The 23,226-nt window shown below is 44.0% G+C and overlaps 2 protein-coding genes across 2 annotated transcripts in view; one reads left to right on the plus strand and one right to left on the minus strand.

Annotated features, from left to right (window-relative positions):
• Positions 1-21,313, plus strand: part of BBS12 (Bardet-Biedl syndrome 12) — a gene marked incomplete at its 3' end in the record, with an annotated part of 37,532 nt that extends 16,219 nt beyond the window's left edge. Inside the window, exons 2-3 of the mRNA XM_082315288.1 lie at positions 7,719-7,848; positions 19,134-21,313. Coding sequence (XP_082171414.1) covers positions 7,731-7,848; positions 19,134-21,313 — 2,298 coding nt within the window. The 5' untranslated portion in view covers positions 7,719-7,730. The remainder of the gene's footprint in view (positions 1-7,718; positions 7,849-19,133) is intronic.
• LOC309592325 (uncharacterized protein) lies at positions 9,258-15,683 on the minus strand. The gene is made up of 5 exons (XM_082315584.1): positions 15,604-15,683; positions 13,573-13,728; positions 11,511-11,639; positions 11,265-11,402; positions 9,258-11,027 (listed from the first exon to the last, which is right to left on the minus strand). Exons 1-5 carry the CDS (start codon positions 15,604-15,606, stop codon positions 10,938-10,940), a joined length of 516 nt encoding a protein of 171 aa, XP_082171710.1. The 5' UTR covers positions 15,607-15,683; the 3' UTR covers positions 9,258-10,937.
• Positions 21,314-23,226: the final 1,913 nt, after the last annotated feature.

The raw sequence follows: 23,226 nt of genomic DNA on the forward strand, positions 1-23,226 counted from the left end.
GGGGAACCTGTGGCGTAACCCGCTCCTCCCTGAGCCAGGCTGATGGTGGAGCCTCCTCAGAAGAAAATGTTGGTGTTGAACACCAGTGTTAAAACATCCAAGTGGTGACCCGGTCACAGTAAAGTATTTGTTGGGCCTTGTTGGCATAGATTACAAAGGCAGGCTGTCTTGTCTGCCCATCAGGCTGGGTCAAAGGCACTTGGTCTAGTAAAGGAATACATGCCGAGACAAGAGTTAGGAAAGGCTGGTTTGTTTTTCCTTGACATGTAGCTATTTTCCTCTGTCTGTGCTTTCCTGTTTTGGTCAGTATGAGCATGGAACAAATGTGACAGGGAATGGATGCCAGGAGAATTTTTCTCTCCTTTATTTCCTGCATGGTCTTGCTTCTTAATCTTCCTAGGAGAAGTTCAGGTGGCTAAACAGAATGAGAGGACAGTGCTGGAGGTGCAGGGGCAGCAGCTTTGCTAAGGAGGCAAAAGGAGGAGGAGGAGAAGCCTCCAAGGAAGCATGGTGCTAGCAAAGAAGGATTGTGTTAGGGTTGTGCAGTTGGCTGGCGAGCTGATGCCAGTTCTAAGCTAAGTGGCTTATGAGCCATTGGAGACTTTGGGTGGGAAGGCTTGTACTGCATAGGACTAACAGAGTCTGTTAGGCTGCTTTCCTAAAGCAATCCCTCCCGGTGCCAGCTCTGCTGCCACCTGTGTGTGTGAGCACACATTTGGGGATGACAGGTCTCTTCTTGTCAACTTTACAGGAGCGGCTTCTCAAAAGAGCTTTTGTCTGGAGCAATTGCCCAGACAGCTGGGCAAACCCATGTCAGCCTGCCCCTGTGTTTTCTTTCCCAAGAGCAATACTCAACCTTAGACAGGAGAGCCAGGCTCTGGCTGCCTGACCTAGGATGCTTGTGGTCTTCTCGGAATAACACCACCCTCAACATGAGCTTGGCAAGTGCCACAGGGAGCTCATAGAAGGAAACAATATGGACCTGCGAGCCATGTCTTCAGTTGCTTTCCCAGCAGTATGCTTGCAGCGCCATCGTCTGAAGCAGTGTTGGCAGTATTTGACCGGTATTGGCAAATTCAGAGATGGAACCTGCCCTGGCTGATTGCAGCCACCTCTGCAATCGTCTGCTCATGGAGAATGGCTGAGAGTGAGCTGAGATGGGTGGGTGGTGAGAGGAGCATCTCTGGTGACCTTCACTGGAGCCCACCAGGGCTATGCTGGCCACAACAGCATGGCAAGACTAGTGACTTCAGTAAGCTCCTGCGCCCGAAGGCAAACAGTCTGGGCTGGATGGCCCACAGGGAAGACCAGTAATGGCTAGGTACGACCTCCCCCTCACCAAAGAGCAGAGAGATGGGATGAGGTGGGACAGAAGAGGTGGTTTCCTGGTGGCCCTGGCAGATCCCCATGCGGGGAGGTAGCGCTGGTCATGTACCTTACAGCACTGGGGTTGGCAAACCAGTGGGGCTGTGGGGAGGCACGCAGGCAACGCTGGCCGCGGGCTCCTTGTGCCCCGGGAGCTGGGACGCCGTCAGCAAGGTCCCGGGACACTGGCCCTGAGCCCGCAGACACCGCCCGCACCACAATCTCCCCTTTGTTTTTGGTGGCGACGCATCCAGAGGCTGTAGCTGCGTTTCCTACACCCACTGGGAGGATGTGGGATTTTCCTGGCTGCGAGGCAGAGGACGGCTGCGAAACGCAGCAGCGAGAAGCTCTGCAGGCTGGGCCTGTGACTCAGCCGCTGGCGATGGCCAGGGGACAGTACAGACAGGCTCTCCCCTCTCAGTGTGTGCAGCAGCCCCAGCCATGGTGCCTTTGCAAACCTTAATCCTTCTGTTTTCCACCCTGCTCTTAATTTTGCCACACAAGAGGTGAAGAAATCGATCTCGCCAGCAGGAGATACCCTAACTGGTTTGGAGAAACAAACACATGATTTTTATTTTAAAAATATTTCATTCCTTTCATCATAGTCATTTCTGCAGAAACACAGTCAGAAGTTGCTGTGTAGGAGTATGGATTTCTGGTAACAAGGCCACCTACACAAATCCACTGCAGGAAATAGGAAGCCCGTACCTAAAGCCTTCATTGTCTAGGGCCCAATTTTGCAAAAGTGCTAAGCACCGCTTAGTCCCGCTGAAGGCAATGGGAATAGATGATGCTGAGCCCTTAGCAGGAGGTGGTCAGGATTGAACCATCCTAGATCTTGACTCGATGAGTCATAGTATTGCATGGCATTTGATAGGAGAATTCTGAATCTTTGCGCAAAAATCCCCACGTAATAAATAATACCCTGTTTAATACACCTATTGCATCTTGTTTTGGTACTAGGAAGACTAAGAATGTTTGTTTCTTCCCACTCCCCTTCTAAGAGCTGTTTCATTTCTGGGAAAAGCTCCTTTAATTTTCATGCATAAGCATTTTCAACTCATATTTTCTCTTGGATTTGTAATATTACTATTTTTAATACTGTAAGCAGTAATAAAATTGTTTTCTGCAGAAGGATCCTAAGTGTTCACTTCACCCAGGTAGTGACCTAGTTTATCAGGATTTGACAAAGAATATTTATTTATTTTGCAGCACAAACAGAAATAATATTCAAACCTGTCGGCCATTTTGTTGAGTACTTCCTAATATGAAGGAGGAAGCTGAAAAATGGCTATGTAAGGGATATGTTTACCAAACACTAGTCTCAACTATGGTAATTTTCTGCTTAGAGAAAATAATTGTAATTTTTGCACCTGTTTCACCTGCTATTTACAAAAGCATAGGTCTGCTCTAGATAGACCATACCTCCAGTGATATGGATTTTTTAATCTAGAAAAAAATCTCGTTCTGTTTCTGCAAAATGTAACTGTTGTTCCACAAGTAAGAGATGAGACTACTAGAACTGAAGACATAATTGAGAAAAATCTTGTGTTTGCTTACTGTGCTCATTTGGTGGAGTTTTAAGCAAAGCTGGTTTCTGTTTCTTCGTGTAACTGATTAGGCATCAAGAACTGAGTAATTGGAAAAGCTTTGGCAATAGTAAGTGACAGGGAGGCACGCTTCAAAAATTACGGGCTTTAACATTTGATTTAAACAGGACCACCAGTCCTACCTACTCGAAGTTGCAGGGATGCCTCATCAGAAATGGAATGAATAAAAGAAATCCAGATCTTGAGTTTGGTGGATTTTTGGTGGATTTTTGTTAAGATTAAAACGATAGTTCTCTGTGACCCATTTTTTTGGACCTCATGAATACATGGGTCCCATACGAATTTAGCTAACTTGGCGGGGGGTGCGGGGGGGGGGGGGGGAGGAGGAACCCTATTTTGTTAAATTTATATACCTTCCTTTCCAAAAAGAGCTATTCTGCAGCAATCAGCTTCGACCTCACATAATTGACTACATCGTATGGACTGATCTAAACAAAACATTCAAAAGATGTGTGGATTTCTTCTTTGGCTGATCATGGCATAAGCTATCTAAAGAGGAAACAGCTGGACCCGCCACCTTAGCTTTTGTTTTAACATGGGGAACACAGACTTTTAAAAACTGAAATTGAGATGATCTGATGCCATGTTTTTAGAAGTTGGTATAAATGTCACTTTTTTGTACTGAAATCCCTTCTAGTGTTTGTAAATCAGATCTGCAATGTTTGCAATCCGTTCTTGATGTTTAGATCTTTCATGGTACTTCTCATTTGGAGGTCTGAAAGAATTTACAGGAAAGCATGTATCTGTTTTCTCTCTGTCGAGGGTATTGAGAAGTGGCAGGTGAAGAAGGAACCATACTAGGAAGGAACTTCATAGAATAGCATGGATGTGTAAATTTTGCTGGTTTTGTTTGTGCTAAGCTACATTTTTGGGCAGAGATTGCTTGAAAATAATGTTGGAAATAGGCTAGGTTAGCTGTTGCATCTGTTTCCTATGGAAACCTATTTTTTTTGTTTTATTTAATGTTGGGGGGTGCTTTTTATAGCGAAACTTATGTCACTACTAGAACTGTTCAGAAGCTTTCAAAGGCAATAAAGTGGCCTTGAGAACAAGGGCCAGCTCGCTGAGACTGCGCCAGTTTGTTGCAGACCCCAAACCTGGTACAGGGAGTTCCCATGCCAGTTCCCATGCCAGTTCCCACAGCCCTTGCTGGCCCAGTGGGATTTTCACTCCAGGGAAATAAGGGCTAGACTTCTGCTCCATGATAACTCCATGGTACACAGATCCTATCCTATTTGGGATTAAAATGTTAAAACAAATCCACCCTCTTTCCAAGTGAAGCTTCTAAACATGTGCTCCCACTTCTACTTTTTGCATGTCAAAAATATGTGAAACTCTAATAATAAGACTGCGAGATTTGCATGTGCGTATACAGGATGTGTGTGCGTGCACATGCATCCAACATGGGGGAAATAATAAATGCATATGAAACTGTTACGGCTTTGCCCAGATTTTTGCACGTTTGCAGCTCAAGTTTGACAACTTTGCTTTGTTCTTATTCACTGCATCAAATCTAATTCAGACAAGCAAAAAAATGACTTGAGCAATTTCAAGTTTAGTAATTAGTGGCAGTCAGAACTCCAAAGAGGTCAAGAGCTATAGTTTTAGGTCCTTAACTCCACTCCAGTGGACGCCTGAAATCATCAAGGGCTGAGGCTCTTAAAGGTAGGTGCCATGTCGGTACCGTTTGGGCTGAAGTCTGAACTGCTCGTGCATGTTTTGCTGCACTGCATGGGAGCAGGTTTGCTATGAGCCACCTCTGTTGGGCTCCTGGCTCAGCAGAGAGATTTGGATCATCACTTTAAGACCCTCTTTCTCTCTGTGCTGCTTAAGGAATTGGGCACGTATAAATTGGGTTTCGAAGCATCAAACTTTGCAGGTCCTCTGTCTTGCTCCACCCTAATTCCACATCTCTTCCTCTCAGGCCCCCTGTATTTTTCCAGCAGTAGATACGAGCTGTCAAGCTCTTGATATTCTGAGCTGCCTTGAAGTGAAGGCAGGTGTCCATCTATCATGCTTTTGACCTCTGGCCAGGCAGTTGCCTGAAAATGTATTTCTTGGTCATGCTCCACCCCACAAGGCCATTGGAATAAGACAGATCTCAGTGCAGACAGTCTCCTAAAGGCCAATGCACTCACCTTTGAGACAAGAGTCTAATTCTCAAATCCTTGTTCCTCTTGACTCGAAGTAAGGCCACGATCCCAGCTTTCCCACATCCCAAGGGAGGGCCAGAAGCATCCTGCAGCGGGTCTGTCTCTCTCTCTCTCTCTGCTTGAAGTGGTTCCATTTGATAGCAATATTCCCAAAGAGAGAAAATATAGAGTAGTGGCCAGAGCACTCAGGGGGACTGTGCGAAAGGCAAGTTCAGTTCTCTGCTCCCCTGAGAACGTGTCTGTAATTATTGATACAGAGTGGGAGTTTCAGAAAGTGTGGTTTGGGGGTTTAGCTTTCAACAACCAACTAATAATTACAGCATTTTGCACTTGAGTTGTGTGAAAAGCCTTGTGTTCTTTTTTCAGAAAAAAATAATTCTGTATCCAACCACGTATTTCAAGCCCCAGCTGGATGGTGTTGGTGTTTGTTAGCCTACTTTCGGTTGTCATTAAAAGCCACAGAGGAGGGAAATAAGCATCACTCATCTTACACGTTAGTAACTGGATGCCCTCTAGCGAGACTGTCACGCTCTCAGATCTATCAATTCTTTATTCCCTTATGAGAAAGGGAGAAAAGACCTTTACTGCTTTCCTTAATGTAGAAATTTGGGAGTGCATCCTGTAGCTAAGCAGTGTGTGCAGTGCCCACCGAAAGCAGAATTTTATGCCTGCCCAGCAGAGACTTGCACAGCAACTTTGGGCTGTAGCGAAGGGGCGGTCCTGGCCGCCTGTTCACTGCAGCGATTGAGAGCAGCGTGCGCCTAATCGCCCTGGGCATTGGCGTACAGTATTGTAGTTTGGTGCGACTGTCCGCTCACAGCTATGTTATTTATGTTGATATATATGACACAAAGGAAGCTATCTTTGCAGAATTATCCTCATAGAGTTGCTTTCCTCGAGTGTCAAGGATCATCCTAGCCTGTAGATCATGCGGTTTGTTTGCTGCCCTGTGCCAGGAGGCACGCAGCTTGTTCCTGCCCAGTCGCTCCTGTTGAGGATGTCTGAAGAACATCCCTAACTATCTGACTGTGTGCTCTCCCTGCCTGATTTTTGTAAAATGTGTCAGACAGCTGAGGCTAGTTTCTGTTAGCGTATATAAGTAGGTTTTGAAACAAAGCTTGTGTTTTGAAGCATCTCAGGAGCAGTATTTTTCTCATCTTCATTTGCTTTTTATCTGTGTAAGGAAACAAGAATAATTTTCAAAGAAATTGTAGCAGGGAGAATAAATTCTGAGTAAGCAGGGGGGCCGCTGGCAACAATACCTGGATGCAGTCTCAATGGTCCTAATTTGGCTTTAACATTGATATTTTGGGAGAATGGATTTCTGCAAAAAATGCGCTACCTAAAGGCAATACATCGTGCCGATACGCTTGCAAAGATTGCCAAGTGTACCAGCCAGCGCATGGAATAGATTTTAAGTAGTATGGTGCTACAGAATTTTTGTTGGGGTCACAGAAATATTTAACCCATGTCGTAAAAATGTGTTCTGCCAGTGTTTCCATGTGTCAGATGTGGCAATGGTGAATTCGGGCCCAGAGCACTTTCTACTGCCTGAGTCTTTCTCAAAATCTGCTTATGCTATCCAGAGGTGTTTAAAAGCAGATGTAGCGTGGCAATATTTGATTTATATGAACTCAGTGAGGAGATTTCCAGGGAATTAATACTTAACATTTCAAATATGTCGTGTGACTTCACCAGGCAGTTTGTAGGATGTGAGAGTTATTCTTCAGAACTGTAAATGACCAATTTAAATATTTTAATATTAAATATTTGAGCTCTGTTAGTAGGGCTCTTGGCATGTGAAAGTACATAAAGGATTTCTTCTGTTGCTTTCCCCCCATCCCCTTTTAAATGCCAAGATTAGGCTTACCTGAAAAGAAGCCATTATTTTTCTGCAATGTTAGAAGTTGACCCTGTGCTTATTGCTCTGAAAACAAAACTCACAGCTAGAGAAGGGAGAGCGTAGCAGTTGTTGCCAGTTAACTGCATAGGCACCTCACGCAACGCAGGACTCCTCCAGTCTTTTGCAATCACCTGTGCCTGGCCAGCCTGCTGTTGTACACACATTTGGCCCAGGCATAACTGCAAAGAAGTCAATGGCCTTCAAGATTGCTGCCTTCACCCACTTTTCACTATGATGTGGTGAGAAAGCATGACAGTCCAGTGTCTCAAGTTGCCAGCTCAGATTACTTAAAACATCTTTACACACTAGATAGTCATGTTTTGTTTTGGTTGGTGGATTTCCCCCCCCTCCCCAAAGCCAACTGAAGATTTGCTTTACTGTGGGACTGGCAGGATTGTGGGGCTGAGAGATGATAAAGAACTTCAAGTTGTACAGGGGAGGTAACAGCAAATGTTAGTTTAAAATTGCTGTGCAGTTGGTGTATTTTGGAATATAACTTGCAAGTCATTTTTTTTCTCTTTAACTATTTGTATTTTATTAAAAGCCCAGTACATTTTCATTTAAAAACATTTTTAACTGGAAGTCATTTGCAATATTATCTCCCAAGCAGCTATCGCCCTTATCAGTCCTTTGATATTTAGGTGCTTGCCAAATACAAATTGCAGTTCTGCTTTCCTTTTTGTACAGTGTCTGACTAGCATGAACACTCAAACTGAAAACCAGGCTTCGCTGATGTCGCGGAAGGAAGGATCTCAGCTGGATGCACATACTGCAGCGTCTGAATTGCAGCCATCCGAGGGAAATTTGCAAATGCCAGGTAAGAGCCCAGCCTCTGTGTTGGCACGAAGGGGGAAAAGGGATGCAAAGGTTCACAGCCATCTGCCTCGCACCGCCCCTGGAGCTGCCCAGGTCAGTCTGTAGGGAACTTTAAGCAGGGTTGGGACTGAAGCGTTCCCCTCTGCACCAGGTGCCAGCCTGTACACGCTCCCACTGATGACCACTTGGATTCAGGTGCCTTGAGGGATGGGTCCTTCCATGCAAGGCAACCCAGATCACTGCTTTGCCTCCTTTTGGCTGCTTTAGTCCAAAGGAGTTGAATCCAAGTCTCCTGGAAGTGCCCCAGCTCTTATTTTTGAGAACAGAGTGAATGGGAAGAGGAGGAGAGGGGTGCAAGTGATCTGTCTCCTCTAGAGAAACCCCTCCATTTAGGGTAAGCTACTCGAGTAGGCACTAGAACAGAGCCCAGAAAAAATGTCTGCTGGGTACCTTCCCAGCTCATTGATCTGAGTCACTTTCTCCAGCACGGTAAAAGGATGAAATTCCTGAAGGGGCAATTCAGCACCTGCTCCTCACACAAACCTGACTGTGTTCTGCCACTGGCTTCGATCAGGCTCGTTTTCCTCCACCATGTATAGCAATGTAAAAGATAAAATTCTAGAAGGGACAGGAAGGATTCACAAGGGCACCAAAAATAATTCACGTGGAACCACAGCACTGCTGTGGGCTGCTGTCAATATTGCCGTGTTAGTCGTCGTACTCTGTGCATGCGGCTGCGGAGGGGACAAGATATCCCTCGCTGTCTCGCAGACTAAAGCAGCATGAGACACTTGTTCTATTACGTTAATGCTTGGAAGTTTTGTGCTAATTCAGCCCCTGCTCCGCATTCCAGACTTAAGAGATTAATGGGCAAGCCAGAAATAACACTTCATCGTTGTAGTGTATATGGTCGGTATGATTGTGTGTCTTTTTCCTACCTTCAGAAGTCAGGTAGCGGGATTAGAACAGGAAGAGAAGTGACATGCATCATAGGTAAACAACAGTCATCAATCTCTTCCTGTGACAGCATTAAAAAAAGTACAGTCACTCTAATAGGCTCTGGGATTCCCCGTAATCAACTAGAACTTCCAATTTCCGTTTCTGAATATATGTGGTTAGTACTAGAAACTTTTAATCAGCATAGTGGAAGAGGGAGAGGAATTATGTGATAGACTACTGCACCTAAGAATTTCTCTCTTAGAAAGAAAAGATAAATGAAAGTGAAAATGTACTTGGTGAACCATTTAACGCTTTAAAATTATTTTTGAAAACTTAGTTTTCATAGTAAGCACACCAAATTATAAAGCGCACAAAGTCCTTAACTTGCAAAACAGTTTTATTTCACACTTATACAAAGTTAATAGACATTTTAAAACGCTTACAGTACTATAGGTTACATCTACTGCCACTGAATATGTTAATAGGGGACTTCGGAGGTCTCTTGAGTTTTCCAGCGTCCTACACAATCCCTGTTCTCCCACAGGTTTCCGCCTACTTCTGTACAGGTTAGAGAGGGCCTATTTAGAGTTGTTCAGAGTACAAAACTGGGAGGACTGGGGCAGAATGTGCCAGGCCCACATCTGCACGCTGAGAAGAAGATAGGTACATTAACACTTCTCCTTTCCTCTCCTGAAACGAATTCTCCCCCTGCTGGGCCCTTACAGCTCATGAGGGCTGACGCAGCTGTAAGGAGGAGCTGATCCAGGAGCTGGCTCTTCCTTTCTTATACAAACCTCCTTAGCGCTGCCAAGCAGCAGAAGCTGTCTGAAGAAAAGAGGGATCTTAACAGATACTGGTGAAATACTGTTCTTTCTCTCCTCTTCTCATTGAACTCTTCTGACATTTTGCCCCCTACTTGCCACTTCACTGTGAGCAGTAACAAACTCTCTTTCAGGCGCCTTAGAGAGAGAGGCGACTTAGGATTATACCATTTCCCTGCAGTTTTGAAGCTGTCTGTCTAATCAGGACCCAAGGATAAACCCCCTGCCGAACAACATAACTGGATGTCACGCTGTGTGTCACTGCTCTGTCACCGTAATACAGAAGGAAATGTGGCACTCCAGTAAGTCCTAGACTGACAGTATATGCAAGAAATAGTCAAGAAAATTAAGGTACTCCTAAAAAAAAAAAAAAAAAGAGAGAGAGAGAAGAAACCCAAACCTGTGATACCTGAAATGAATTTGGATTGCATGGATCTCAATATATTCAATGTTCCCCAGATGTCCAAGGTAAGCTATTGTTTCACTTTAGATACAAGTCCTCCCTGCAACTTGACTGTAAACAGCCAAAGACAAAATTTACCCTACTGCACCACAGAACTGAACTTTTTGGGTACCTAAAATCCTGGCATAACAGCAGCTCTGTAATGCCTTGGGAGTAAGGACGAAAGCACAAGATGTTGACTGGTTATACAATAAACTTTGATCATCCAAGCAGGTTACATTCAAGTAAACCAGGTTTCAGCTGATCAGATAAACAGAAGAACATTGACTGATGGCACATAGTTCCAAATGAAGAACCAAATCTGGTTATCTACATTTGATTCCCATTAGGTCTAACTTGCCTTGGGAAAACTGTTTCATACAGAAATAAGGACAAATATGCAGTTGGGTTTAGAGTCTTTCATGGAAATAAACAAAAGGAGACAAACACCAAAAGATAACCTAAAAGGAATAAAAATACTGTGCTTGTACCTTCATTCTGTAGCCTTAGGAAAGTCAAAAGTGGCCTTTCCCAGCAGCAGTGGGAATCTTCACATCTCAAGTGAAATGTCTTTTAGTTAAATAGCTGAAACACAGCATTCTTTATCCAAAATGGCAATCAATAAAATTGTCGGGGGGGAGGGGAAGGGACCCTGCCTTGCAGGTTCAGTTCATCCTTCCTTTTCACTTCTGCAGTGTCTCATTTTAACAGTTCTGGGTACTGAAGCCCCCCTTCCCCAATTAACTTTGCTGAAAAAGAAGAATGAATGAAAAATCTGTCCTTTCAGACTTTCTTTATATGGCAGAAAATACGCAGGAGAGACAAGCCCAGTTTTTAAGTCTTTTCCAGGTTATCTTTTGGAGCAGCTGTATAGCAAGGCAACAAATATTAATATAAGCTAGTTTTCTTCATGATTCTCAAAAATTCTTGCTCGCTTACTTCTCCATCTCCATCTCGATCAGCTTCATCAATCATTTCCTACAAAACACATTGTACATTTGATCAGGCACTGGACTCCAAACACAAGATCTTCCATTCATTAAACCAACAACAAATCAGAAGCACTTCAAGTGAAAACATAACTATGTATTTGATTGCTCTTCCTATTTCTGACCTCTCAGCCCTTTTTGTATAGGCATAAATTTGCACCCAATCCTTGGGAGCTACAGGATTGGTCTGTGCCTGGTAGAAAAGCTCTGGCAAATCAGAATTTACCTGAAGTTCTTCATCTGTTAAATTTTCTCCCAGCTCCTTGGCAACCCTTTTCAAGTTTTTGAATGAAATTTTGCCCGTCCCATCATCATCAAATAATCTAAAAGCTTTCAAGATTTCTTCTTTTGAATCCTTTTCACTCTAAAACAAGAGTAAAACATACATTAATTAGAAAACACCTGCCACCGAGATATTCCTTTTCAGTACTTTTTTTATGCTGTCACAAGAATTTCTATTAAGAATTCCTACCATTTTTTGTGTCATCATAGCCAAAAAGTCTTCAAAGTCAATGGTGCCACTTCCTTCTTTGTCAATATCAGCTATCATTTTCTTAATTTCTTCCTTCTTTGGCTCGAAGCCTAAAGCACGCATAGCAACCTGCGACAAAAAGCAACTTGGTTAGGAGGCCACCAGAATTACAGTGTCAGCAGCTGCACTAAAGCTTGTTTAATTTCCTTGTTCAAAACTGTAATAATAACTCACTGCAATGAAAACATCTTGATATCTCTTGCCAGCTTGTTTCATCTTTCCAAATAGTAGTAGTGTAGGTTTGATATTCTTAAGATTCAGACATACTTTCTCTTTAGATCCATGTGGAACATGGATTTATTTCTGAAGCTAAGAGGAACTTTTTGTGTCTGAATTAGGTAAAGGTTCCGATCTACATAGTTCCTAAAGGGACTGGATTATCAAAATGGGATTTCAAGGGAGGCTGGAGACCAGGAATGTGACCTCGCTCCATTTGAAATTAAGGGCAGAATGCCCATTGATTTTGATGGGTGCAGAATTACGTGCAGTTAACTTAGACAATCCAGTACACGAGAGAATAAATCCCTGTGCATGGCTCTTGGCACCTCTGGCTAGGTGGTGGGAACTGACAATACTCCCTAAGTGAGTGTCTCAGCCTCAGCAAAGCAAAGACTGACTGCTGCGCTACTTGAGGAAAAGCAAAGCAAACCACCTCAGCCTTACAGAGCGCAAGCAAAGTAATACTGTAAAAACAGTTGTGTAGATTGTTGTACCAATGCTTAACATTAACATTGTTTAAAACCAGGCTCTGGCATTTCACCAACCTAGAACAATGATTTTGCTCCTTGAGTGTTTATTGGTAATTTCACAATCCTGGTGTGCCAGATGGTTACAGCATATTTAATTCAGGGACTGAAGTTTCAAGAACATGCAACTAGAGGAAGATTTGAACTTTGAACATTCGTTCTTCCTATATGCTCTAGTGGAAATCAATAGTTAATATTAGGCAGAAATTTTCTCACTAAACGCTCTTCTACTGGAAAGTGCTAACTCGCCAGAAACTTAACATTTAACTGAAGTGTCTTTTCTGACCAGTTTCTTGCAATGGGACAACTGAAAATGTTCCATTTTGTCTTTCAGAGGGGAACGCTTTCTATTGAAAAATATCCACTATTTTGAATTAATTTTGAAGAAGAAAAACATAGCATTAAATGGTTGATGCTAAAATGTTTCAGTCCATTTTAAGAAGTATATTTTAACATGTATAATCTGTGTTCAGGGAACACACTCTCCTTAACCAAGCATAAGTAGCTCCAGATAAATCCTGAGATAAGCCACAGGCTTAGATAACCCATGCTTCTAGGTACACAGAAATGGAGGCAGTGTGTGTGTATATGAGAAATCAAGGTCAAGGAGATAATTAAGATAAAAGGTTCATGCTTAAAAAAAGCTCAGACACATAAAAACATAGGGAGAGAACTGAGAAAAATCTTCCCCCTTGTACTACTGTGTGTGTGCATGTGCGCACACACTACCTGAACTGGTACTGAAATGCAACTCAGATCTCTGGTTTGATCTTTTTTAAATTAAAAACCAGGTAACTTTTGGATTATGTGGATGAAAATATGGGTATAACTTTCCTGAATGTGTGCAAAATCTGTCTTTAGTTCTGAGATGAAGAAAAAATGTGATATTCTGACATTGATCCTGAAACAACAAAAGTCTGCTTCCCAGAAACAATGATCTTAGCACACATTTCGGTTTTCATGACTGGCTTGTGTTGTGTGTACCTGAACAGAGGAACTGTTTAGTTCCTCTAATGCTCAGATATTCAAAGCTATCATCTGACCTACTGTCCATGTATTAGAGAAGCCTGTCTGCTCTCAAGTATAACATACAGAGTTTTCTTAGGTTAACCATGTAGTATACCCCAAATTTTGTCATGAGAGCAAGCCATTATTCTTGTTTGTACTCTAAAATAGTTAGGGCTGGACAAACAGGAAAAGCAGCTGCAATTTTGAGATCAAAGATATTTCCATCCGAGAAAAAGAAGTTTGAAAACCTTCAGTTCTTTTATGTCAATGCTTCCAGATCCATCAGTATCAAACAAATCAAAAGCTTCTCTGATCTCCTGCTTTTGCTCTTCTGTAAGTTCAGGTTTCAAGCCACTTTTCTTCCGCTGGGCTGTACTTAAGCCAGGTTTTCTATAGTTGGATGCCTTCAGAAAGTAAAGGAGAGAAAAAATAAATAGCCCACTCCGGGGAAAATTCAAAACACAACTAAATTATAAATAATGACAGTAAAGCTGTAGCAGAAGTGAGAGACGTTCTTTGCAGCAAGTCATAGACACTGGGTCTCTATGCTCGTTGTCTTAGGTTATTCTAGAAAGAAAACAAGCTGAAGACTTTGTTACAGAGGAATACGCATTTGGGCTTCATGTTTTCAGTTTTAAACATAAAGATCATCAATTAAAGGAGTAATGCCAGAAAATCAGGCAGCCAGTCTGAAAATGAACACTCCACTGAGGTGACTATGACCCTCTGCACCTCCTGCCGGTTGCTTTGATGTTGTCAGGAGTGGTTTCACCTGGAAAACGTGAGTAAATCATCCTCACAGCTACAAAGGCTGGTTGTACAGGGTCTTGACCATAAGTGGGACTCAAAGTCAGCACTGAAATGGGATGTCTGAGAGCATCTGCTCTGTTGGAGCAAAGTTTAAAGGGGGAGCTGCGCAGCTCTAGCCTGCCTCTCCACGCACTGGCTGTGGTGCTGGGTAACAACGTGCTGTGGTAGCAATGAGATCAACACAAAATCTGTCCTGTAGGGAGAACTAACCTGCTTGTGCTGAGCTGGTGCATTAGTATCCAGGACACTTCTGAGACCTTTCCTGCTTGTGGTGTAAGCTAGTGCAGTACAGAGTGTTTCTCCCCCACCACCTGCTTATCGAGCAGGAAAGATGTTTTCCTGGAGTACCGGTTTTCTTCTAAACCAGCAGCAGACAGATTTTAGTCCTTCAGTCCTGAATCTGCACGGATTCATGGAAGGAAGGGCAGTCCCTCCCTCCCACCTACCCTTTTAACTGGTTGGGCTTTACAGTAAAAGTAAATAAAACAAAGACCAAGACAGGAATTTGTTTTCTAGCTACTGCTGAGCAATCTCTTACCTCTGCTGAATTGTAACCGTTTTTTAGCTGGGATCTCTCTTTTAAATACCCAATGTGTAACAGAGAAGATTCCATTTTGTTGTATTTGGAAATGAAATTTCATTTTTTAACATGATTTGTTCCTTCCAGGTTGGATTGCAAACCAATTTGTCTGGCACGCCTCTGACTTTTCCCTGCTATTAACACAGGCATCAGATTTTTACTCCTTATATTCTGCTCTGGAAGAAACCCACGTGAGACCTTTTCCTGACTATAAAGGAAAAAATGCCAACACGCTACCTGAACCTTTTTTCTTGCATCCTGCGTATACACCTACAAGTCTAGTGAAAATGTTGAAGATACAGAGGAGCAGCGTGCATATTGCTGCCTGTTCCATTTATTTCAAAACTTCAGTTGTGCAAATCCATTGTATGTTTCGTCTTCTCGCCTACCCGATGCCATTTAAATGTGCCAGATGCTACAGGAGACCAAATGAAGTGGAGGAGGTCAGTAAGCTGTGCTAAGATTAACCAGGCATGTTTCCTCCGGCTTAACCACACACCCTGAAAGCAGGTGACGTATTTTGTGATTCTTGGTGTTTTATCGGGGGTGTTTTTCATAGAGCTAAGTTTTGGGTTGGTTTGTTTGTTTGTTGGGGGGGGGGGGGGGGGCTCTCCTTTCCCTTTTTGGCCGGGGTGTTGACTTCCGCGTTGTGCGAGGAAACCAAGCAGCAGCGACGGCCTTGGCAGCCCGCCCGGTCCCCACGCCAGCTCCCCACAGCCCTTCGAGCCCAAGCGCTGCCTGCCCGCCCGAGGCCGGGGAACGGCAGCGTCCTGCGGGGCCCTGGGAAAGCCGAGCCCCGGCCCCCTGCCCGCGCCGCGGCCGCAGCCGGGAGCCTGCACCAGCCGTTCCGCGGGAGGGAGGCGGCGACGGGAAGGGGAAGGACGCTCACCATCTGGCCGCCGCCGCCGCCGGGACGCCGCTCCGGGCCGGGTCGGGACAGGACGGGACGGGCGGCTCGGCCCCGCTGCTCCTAACGGCCCAGCCCGCCTCGCTGGGACGAGGGCACCCGCCGCCGCAGCCAACGGATACGGGGCCGTCCAATGAGCGAGCCGGACGTACCGGGGAGCCCGCCCCCTTCCCTTAGCGCGGGCCAATGGGCAGCCGGCGGCCTCGTGATGTCAGCAAGAGCGCGGGGGCCGCTCCGCCCGCTCATTGTACAAACAAGCGGCGGTGTCCTGGCAACGGGGCGCGGCGCGTGCGGCGGCGGTTGGTGGCGCGCGGGGTCCCACCTCACCTCAGCTCGCCTCAGCCCGGCCCGGCCGCGGGGAGCGGAGGAAGATACAGCCGGATCGGTGAGAAACCGGCCCCTGTCTGCTGCCGGGCCGGCGGGGGCCTGGGCCGGCCCTCCCGCCGGGAGGCAGCGGCCAGGCCACCACCGGGCCTGAGCAGGCCCGCTCCGGGGCGCCTGCTGAGCGGCCGCGGCTCCTGCCGGGGTGCCCTCCGCCGCCCCGCTTGCGTGCTGGCTGCTCTCCGTTTCCAGGCTGCGAGTGACGCGGCGCTGGTTCGGCTACACCAGTCTCCTTCCTACATTAGTAGTCATAGCGCTGGCTCTTAGGTAGGCCAGGTAAGTCGTGACAGTTACCTGAACCCTTGGTGGGTTAGTTGCAAGCAGAGCATTTTCTGCCGGTTTCTCGTTCATTGCGCACCAGTGCTGGCACAAGAGAAGGTATGCACGTGCACGCGTGCAAGACTTTTTTGCCAACGTTTCACAGAAATACATTAACTTGGAAAACTCATCTAAAGTTGTTTTTTACTACTTTAGCCTTCATGGTTAAGGTGCTGTAAGACAAAGTGAGTAGTAAGTGTTTAGCGTACCTCTTGTATCCCAGAGTTCTTTCCTTGAGACCCCCTAAAACCTGTGTGTGTAAATGTGAACTGAACATAAGGTCGAGTTTTGTTTTGCTTGCAGAGACAGGTGACGAGGCAGGCAGCAGTAGGTCAGCATGCAAGTTAGCTCAGCAGAAGCCATCTCTAGTTGGTGTCTCATGCATGGCTCTCTTTCACAGCCAGTTTGGTTATTCATTCTCCAGGATGCCTCCGCTTTGCTGACCTCACTTGTGTTTGGCTCCGAAATGTAATTCCACTCGATCCTTTACCTTTTCTACCTCAGACTAGATGAAAAAAGACTTAAAAGGTCAGGGGATGGGGGGTGTGAAAAGTTGAATTTTGAGTCTGCTGTGTATTGGTTCCTACAGCATAGGATAGTGTGATGTTCTTGCCAAAAGAACATGTATAAATAAAGGGGGGGAAGTATCACGCAAAATCATAAATCACACACAATAGAGGTTGTACAAGCAATGAGATAAAAACATTCTTTCCTGTAAGTGCATGCCCTGCCTTCATCTGGTTTTGCAGCCAAGCCCTGGGTCCATTTGGTTCAGGTTTATGGATCTGCAGGAGTACAGGCTGTCATCCAAAATGAAGGTACAGTTTTAAAGTATGCATTTAAGCTGGAAGTAAGGGGCATGTTTTTCAACTTCAATTTCAGAGAAAATGTAGCTAAGCAACTTGTAGTTGGCTGCATTGAGGTTTGGTGGAAGTGCCTTGACTTGATAGAAGGTGCTGCACTAATTAGTCTGTCTCATAACCGGTCTTGGTTTCACATTCATTGAAATAAAAACGCCATTCTAATAAGACAATGGCTCATGTTGCTGAGCTGAACCCTCACTTGGGAGTGACTGGGGAGTAAGAAGTTCACTGTACTGGAAAATGGAAACCCCTTTCCCACCGGTCCTTCCGTAGTTGTCTCCCATCCAAGCAGCAGCATGGCCTTCTGCCCAGAACTACGTGCTAAGGACCTAGGTAGTGAGAGAGCATTACTTGGCCTTTCAGCATAGCTAATTTAGCTCTTTCCTAAATTTTATGGAGAGCCACAATTTGGTTATTTGTTCGTTCTATCAAAACAAGAGCAGGTTGAGAAGTGACCATTACTAGCTGAGAACTGCTTGAATTCAGAAACAGTGATCTCAAAAAAAAAACCCCCACCCCAATTACTGTCTTAGTAAATCCTTAAGAGAAATCAGATGGAATGAATTTTTAGGGGAGCAGGGGAAACATGTTTCATATTGGATTCCATAATCCAATGATTGTTATTTAATCACTTGCATTTGTTTGTTCGTTTATTTCAAAACAAACTACCTGTGATATTAACTGAAGGATTCCAGTTAAGAAAAAAGACATTTTTGTTATTACTACTGGAAGTAGTGATGTGGATACATAGCATGGCTAGGCCATTATCACAAGAGATCGCCAAGAAAAATTTCTACAAAAACCCTTAAGCGGGCTGGATGGAGGTTTTCAGATGTGCACTCCCAGTGCAGTTTTAAAGTCAGAAGTACTTGCTTATCTAAAAGTCCTTTTCATAAGTTGCTGATTATGGATAACTATAGACTAAAATAATTTCTTGGTTAGTGACTCTTTTGGTACTTCAAGATGTATCTAGTAATTGAAGGGAAATTCTGTTGTTAGTTTGGGCTGGACTAGAACTTTAGGTCTGTCAGCATATAAAGGTTATTTTTGACTGCCTGCTCTGCTTTTTAAGTTCACACTTTGTCATCATTTGAGTTAATATTCAGATGGACTTTCATTGAATGGGGTGGAAAAAGAGTTTTTGGGATTTGGAATAGCTATGCAAAGGGACCTTTAGGGACATGAAATAAATTATTTGAATCTGAGCAGAAAAGGTATGTGGCTAAGGCTTCTTAATTCTTGGTGTGTATATTCTTTCATTTAAAAAAGAAAAAAAAAAAAAGAAGCTTTAGTTTAATCCATGTGGTCTGCCACAGGAGTGTGGCGTGGAAGGGATTTCAAGGGAAAGAATACTTACTTTTGGCATGTTAAAACTGAGTAGTAGATCAAAACTTTAAAGTCTTGGCAATTTGCTTTGTGAGGTATAAAGAAGTGGCATTCCATTTCGTACACATTTAATGAAGAATTGATGCGTGCTAAATGGAATAAATAGAATTGGAATAAAATAAGTTTGATCATGTTTTTCCAGATTTGAAGGTTAAAGTCGGTGGCATAACTATTGGTACCAAGGTGGATCTGTACAGAGCACTTTGGTTTTGCCCATAATTGTCCATTCTGCTCTAAGGAACGTTTGCTCTAAGTAAGGCAAATAACTGAAATTCCAGATAGCCGGTCAGGAGAGAAATGGTAGTTCTATAGAATCTGTACTGCTTCATGTTTAAGAACCCACTGGAATTAGCAGCACTGCACTATCTGCCAGCAAGAAAAAATGCCATGGTATTTTAGTAACGCACCATTTCAGCAACTATGTGCATCGCTATCTCATAATAAGTGCACAGGATGAAGAACTGTTTTGTACAGCCAGCCTCACAGGAGAGCTGTGTTCAATGTTAGGCTGGTAATTTAATTTTTTGGTGACATATGCTCTGGAGTGCTGTGAGGATTGGGCAGTAAGTTTGTGTTCTGTTCACAGATGCTGCCTGCTGCCCATGGCTTTCAGGGATGTGAATGCAAGAAGACATATTGGACTTCAGCAGCTCTCATCCTTAGCATCAGCTGGAAGAACATTATTGGGGCCGATGAAATCATGTAAATTCATTGTGGATGAAAGCACCAACCAAAGCACGCTGATTTGTTCTGCTGTTAGACTGATTGAAAGTTTGGATTTAACTAGTGCTGCCGGACAGCTTCTTAATGAAACCATTCAGGCACAAAACAAGGAGTTTAAGACTGGGATGAGTACCCTGTTGTTTCTCACTGGTGCATGGAGCAACGCCGTACTGGAGTGCCTCCAGCAGAATGTTCCTGTTTCAGCAATAGTATCTGTGATGTCGGAGGGGTTGAACTCTTGCTGTGAGAGAGCCCAGTGTCTTCAAGTATCAATACATGATGTAAATAAAGAGCTGTGTTCTAGCAGTGTTGGGCCAAACGCTTTTACAAGCAAAACTTGCCAAATTGGATGTGACAGTCTTCTAAATCCTCAGAGTTTCCTGTATTTTCAGAAAGATATTTCTGCACCAGAAGAAGTAATTCCAATAAATTCTTGTTCCCGTCAAGAAGATGATTGTAACTTTAACAAGTGCCTGGTTTCACCTCTGGCCGGCTTCGGTTCAGTAACTTCTCTTGTCAAACCAGCGGGTGACAAAAGTACATCTGTGATTTCTGGAAGTGGTGTTGTCATGTCCAGCTGTAACAAACAGAAGTTAACCTATAGCAGATACTTCAGCACTCTAGGAGAAAGCCATTTTTCAAGTCAGCAAGGTAATTTTCAGGGATACCTTTCAGGACAATCAGCAGATCCATGTGAGTGTTACGGTTTAGGACACCTGGCAATGACTCTGAGCCATGGAAATCAGACTAGCATGAAACTGCTACAAAGCATTGTTGCGTATCAACAAGAGAGAGCAGAATGCAGTGGCTCTTCCCAGTTTAAAATTGCAGAAATTGTGACGTGCTGTTTACTGGGCCTGCCTGAAAGCTATGCTTGTATCTCCCCAGGCTTTGTCACATTAGTATCACCAGAACAAGCCACAGTTATCCAATACTTTGAAGACAAAGCCCTTCGGATTCTGCTAATGGATGGTGACCTAACTGAACGATATCGTCACTTGGGTTTTAATAGACCATGTAACGTAAGGACCGTATTGGAGCATCCTAGCCTACAGGAAGGCGGAGCAGGAGACTTGTGGCTAAGCAGTACGTTAGATATTCTGATAAGCTTTGAAATAAACTTGGTTTTGGTCAGAGGAAATGTATGCGAGAACTTAATGGAAAGATGCATAGCAAAGAGTATATTGGTAATTGGTTCTGTGACGGGGGATGTGTTGTCTGCCTTCGGGGAGGTCACCAGCAGCCAGCCAGTGACGTACCTCACCCAGCTGAATGCTTCTTGTGTGGGGAGTGGGGCCCAAGTGGAGCTGTGGAAGGCCTGCGATGGGCGTGCAATGGATCTGGGTGAGCTTGTGCCAGTCAGGATAAAAGCGCGAGGAATTCCCCTGCTCACGGCTGTGCTTACCACTACTGTAGCTTCAAAGATGCAGCTCATTGAAGACCAGTTCTGGACTTTAGTGTATCGACTCCATCACGCTTTAAACGATGAGAAGGTTTTTCTTGGTGGTGGTGCAGTGGAGCTCTTGTGCCTTAGTCACATTCAGATGCTTGCTGAACAGCCTTTACAACCAGCAAATAAAGATGCCGTGAAAGAGTTTCACAGTCCTTGGCTGGCAGCATCGGCGACAGAGTATAAATCAGTTGTGCTCCAAGCATTAGCAAGCGGCTGGAAGCAGTATCTTTCAGTGGTTATGTGTAACACTGCAAAAGCTGCATCAGAGTTGGAAGCGTGTACCTCAGTTGATCATCACCTCAAAAAAGCAGCTGACTGTGGCTCTCCCTCAGCATATATACGGAAAGAGTTTAGAAGAGGTGATCTGCTCAGGGGTGGTTCTGGTCCCTTCGCTGACCACGGAGAGGGTTTAAAGGTTTATGATAATGTTACAGCCAAGACAGAGGCATGGCGGAGAGCTCTAGACTTGGTGCTACTAGTGCTTCAAACAGATGCCGAAATTATCACAGGTCCCAAACGGAATCAGTTATTGAACTCGCATGTGTCAAGTGAATTTATGTTTTTATAGGACTTGCAGGCTTTATTTATAAGTCCGTGAGTCAGTGGAAGGCGTCCAGATGCAACCTACATTTCTTCATAGTTTATAAAGCAAACATTTAGATGTGATCATGACTTTAGAGTGTAACAGCGGAAATCAGAATGTGAGACAGTCACAAGGTAGATATAATTTCCCGTTTCTCAAAACGGGAGTTAAATAACAAACAAAAATCACTTGTGGGCTTACCTCTAACCCCAGCCGTGCATTTCTGACTAAAGATATTCTCTGTATGGATAGATTAACCCAGTCAAACGGACTTCTCTAATCTTGTTTAGCAGAGCAGATGTGCCGTTCTTTTTTTCATTATAATGAGGAGCACTGGGCAGGTGGGTACATGTCGAGTCTAGTTGGAGAAAAGTTTGATACCTTGGATATGCTTATGCTCTGAACATGTGCTGTCTGTATTTGGACTTGTGTTCTGTAAATTATTCTTGTTTAATGTCTTAATGTCTTCTAAAGAAGGGTAGGGATTTCTTACATAGCATTGGCATACTTGCGTTAAATGAAAAAATATATATAACGTATTAAATTTTAATTATTATCTTGCTCTTAATTTCTGTACATTGCAAATGTAAGAGTTAAACTTGCAATAATTTAAATGTTACATTTTACGCTAAGAGATTGTATTAGTATATTCTACTTTTGCATATTTATATAGGCCATATATCTCCTATTTTCAAATACATACCCTTTGGAATGTCTCTCATTTTGACATAAATTGAGGCTGAATCCTCCCTTTTGGTATTATAGAATGGATGTATCTCTACACAAAGTTTTCTTTTACGTCATGAGTTGGATTTTTAGATTATTTCCTTTGGGTTCTTTCAGTTATCCTTGCAGAGAGGAAAATGTTGTATATGTTAGCTGTTGGCTAAAAACTGAAAATGAATCTATCACGATGATTGAGGCAAGGCATTTTTACTGTGTTTCAGCACTTAAAATCTGAAAGCAGAGCCGTGGAGAGCTGGCGCTTGGTTGCAAGAAAGAGGTGTGTAACTATGGAGATACTTTTTCTGAATTGGAGTTCTGAATCACACTTAAAGTGAAATGTCTCGCCTGTCGGGTGAAAACAGAATGGAAAAAGAATGGAAATGGTGATACTAAAGCAGATTCTTGCTTTTAGGAACTTTCTCATTAAAATGCTAATGGCTGGTGGGTTAAGCACTCACTTGTGATTGCTGGTGGCAGACAGTCCTTCTGTGGTGACAGGTAAGAACTGGGGTGGGCTAAAGAGTGTTTTCTGAGTCGTGATTCAGTGGAAAGGCAGACAAAAACCGAGAGGTTATTCTACTCTTAGAGCCTTCGCTGCTACTTATTTACTATTTGAAGTGAATGTTATTTCTTCTGGATTTGGTTTCCTTGCGGTGTCTCCCCACTGCAGAAGACATCTCAGAGAAGAGCCATCAGCTGCCTCAAACCCCTGTGACCACTGGCAGTCCCCCAGTTGACTTGTACTGAGCTTTAACACAGTTCCCTGCCTCTGCTCCCTATTGGAGTTGCTCCTTCCTCCTGGGAAGGTCCGTCCCCTCTACCTGTGCATTTCACAGTGCCCAGTTCCAGAGGGCTTGAGTTAATGAAGAGGAAAGACAGTTCCTAAAACGTCTCCCCTGTGGTGCCAACACTTCAGCATTATATCCCATTATAATTGTCAGTAGATATTTGACAGTATCTGATATTTTCTACCTCCCTCATGTTCTCCAAATTTTTTTGCTTCCTTTGACGTCTTCATCCCCATAACACATAAGTCTCTAACCTACACTGCATTCTGCTAAAAACAGCCCTTTTTGGGACTTCCGTACAGCTTATGGGTCTCCATAGCTGGGAGTTCCCCGGAGAGGTGGGGTAGGCTACTGAGGTTCTAAATTAACCTTAAACATGAGATG

This window comes from Platalea leucorodia (assembly GCF_965183815.1).
Source record: "Platalea leucorodia genome assembly, chromosome: 6".
NCBI classification, from domain to species: Eukaryota; Metazoa; Chordata; class Aves; order Pelecaniformes; family Threskiornithidae; genus Platalea; species Platalea leucorodia.

Excerpts from the sequence above, each read along its gene's own strand:
- LOC309592325 (XM_082315584.1), bottom strand. Across the intron at positions 11,640-13,572 it reads TTGACATAAAAGAACTGAAG|GTTGCTATGCGTGCTTTAGG; the intron begins GTTTTCAAACTT and ends TTTTTGTCGCAG. Across the intron at positions 11,028-11,264 it reads TAACAGATGAAGAACTTCAG|GAAATGATTGATGAAGCTGA; the intron begins GTAAATTCTGAT and ends TGTGTTTTGTAG.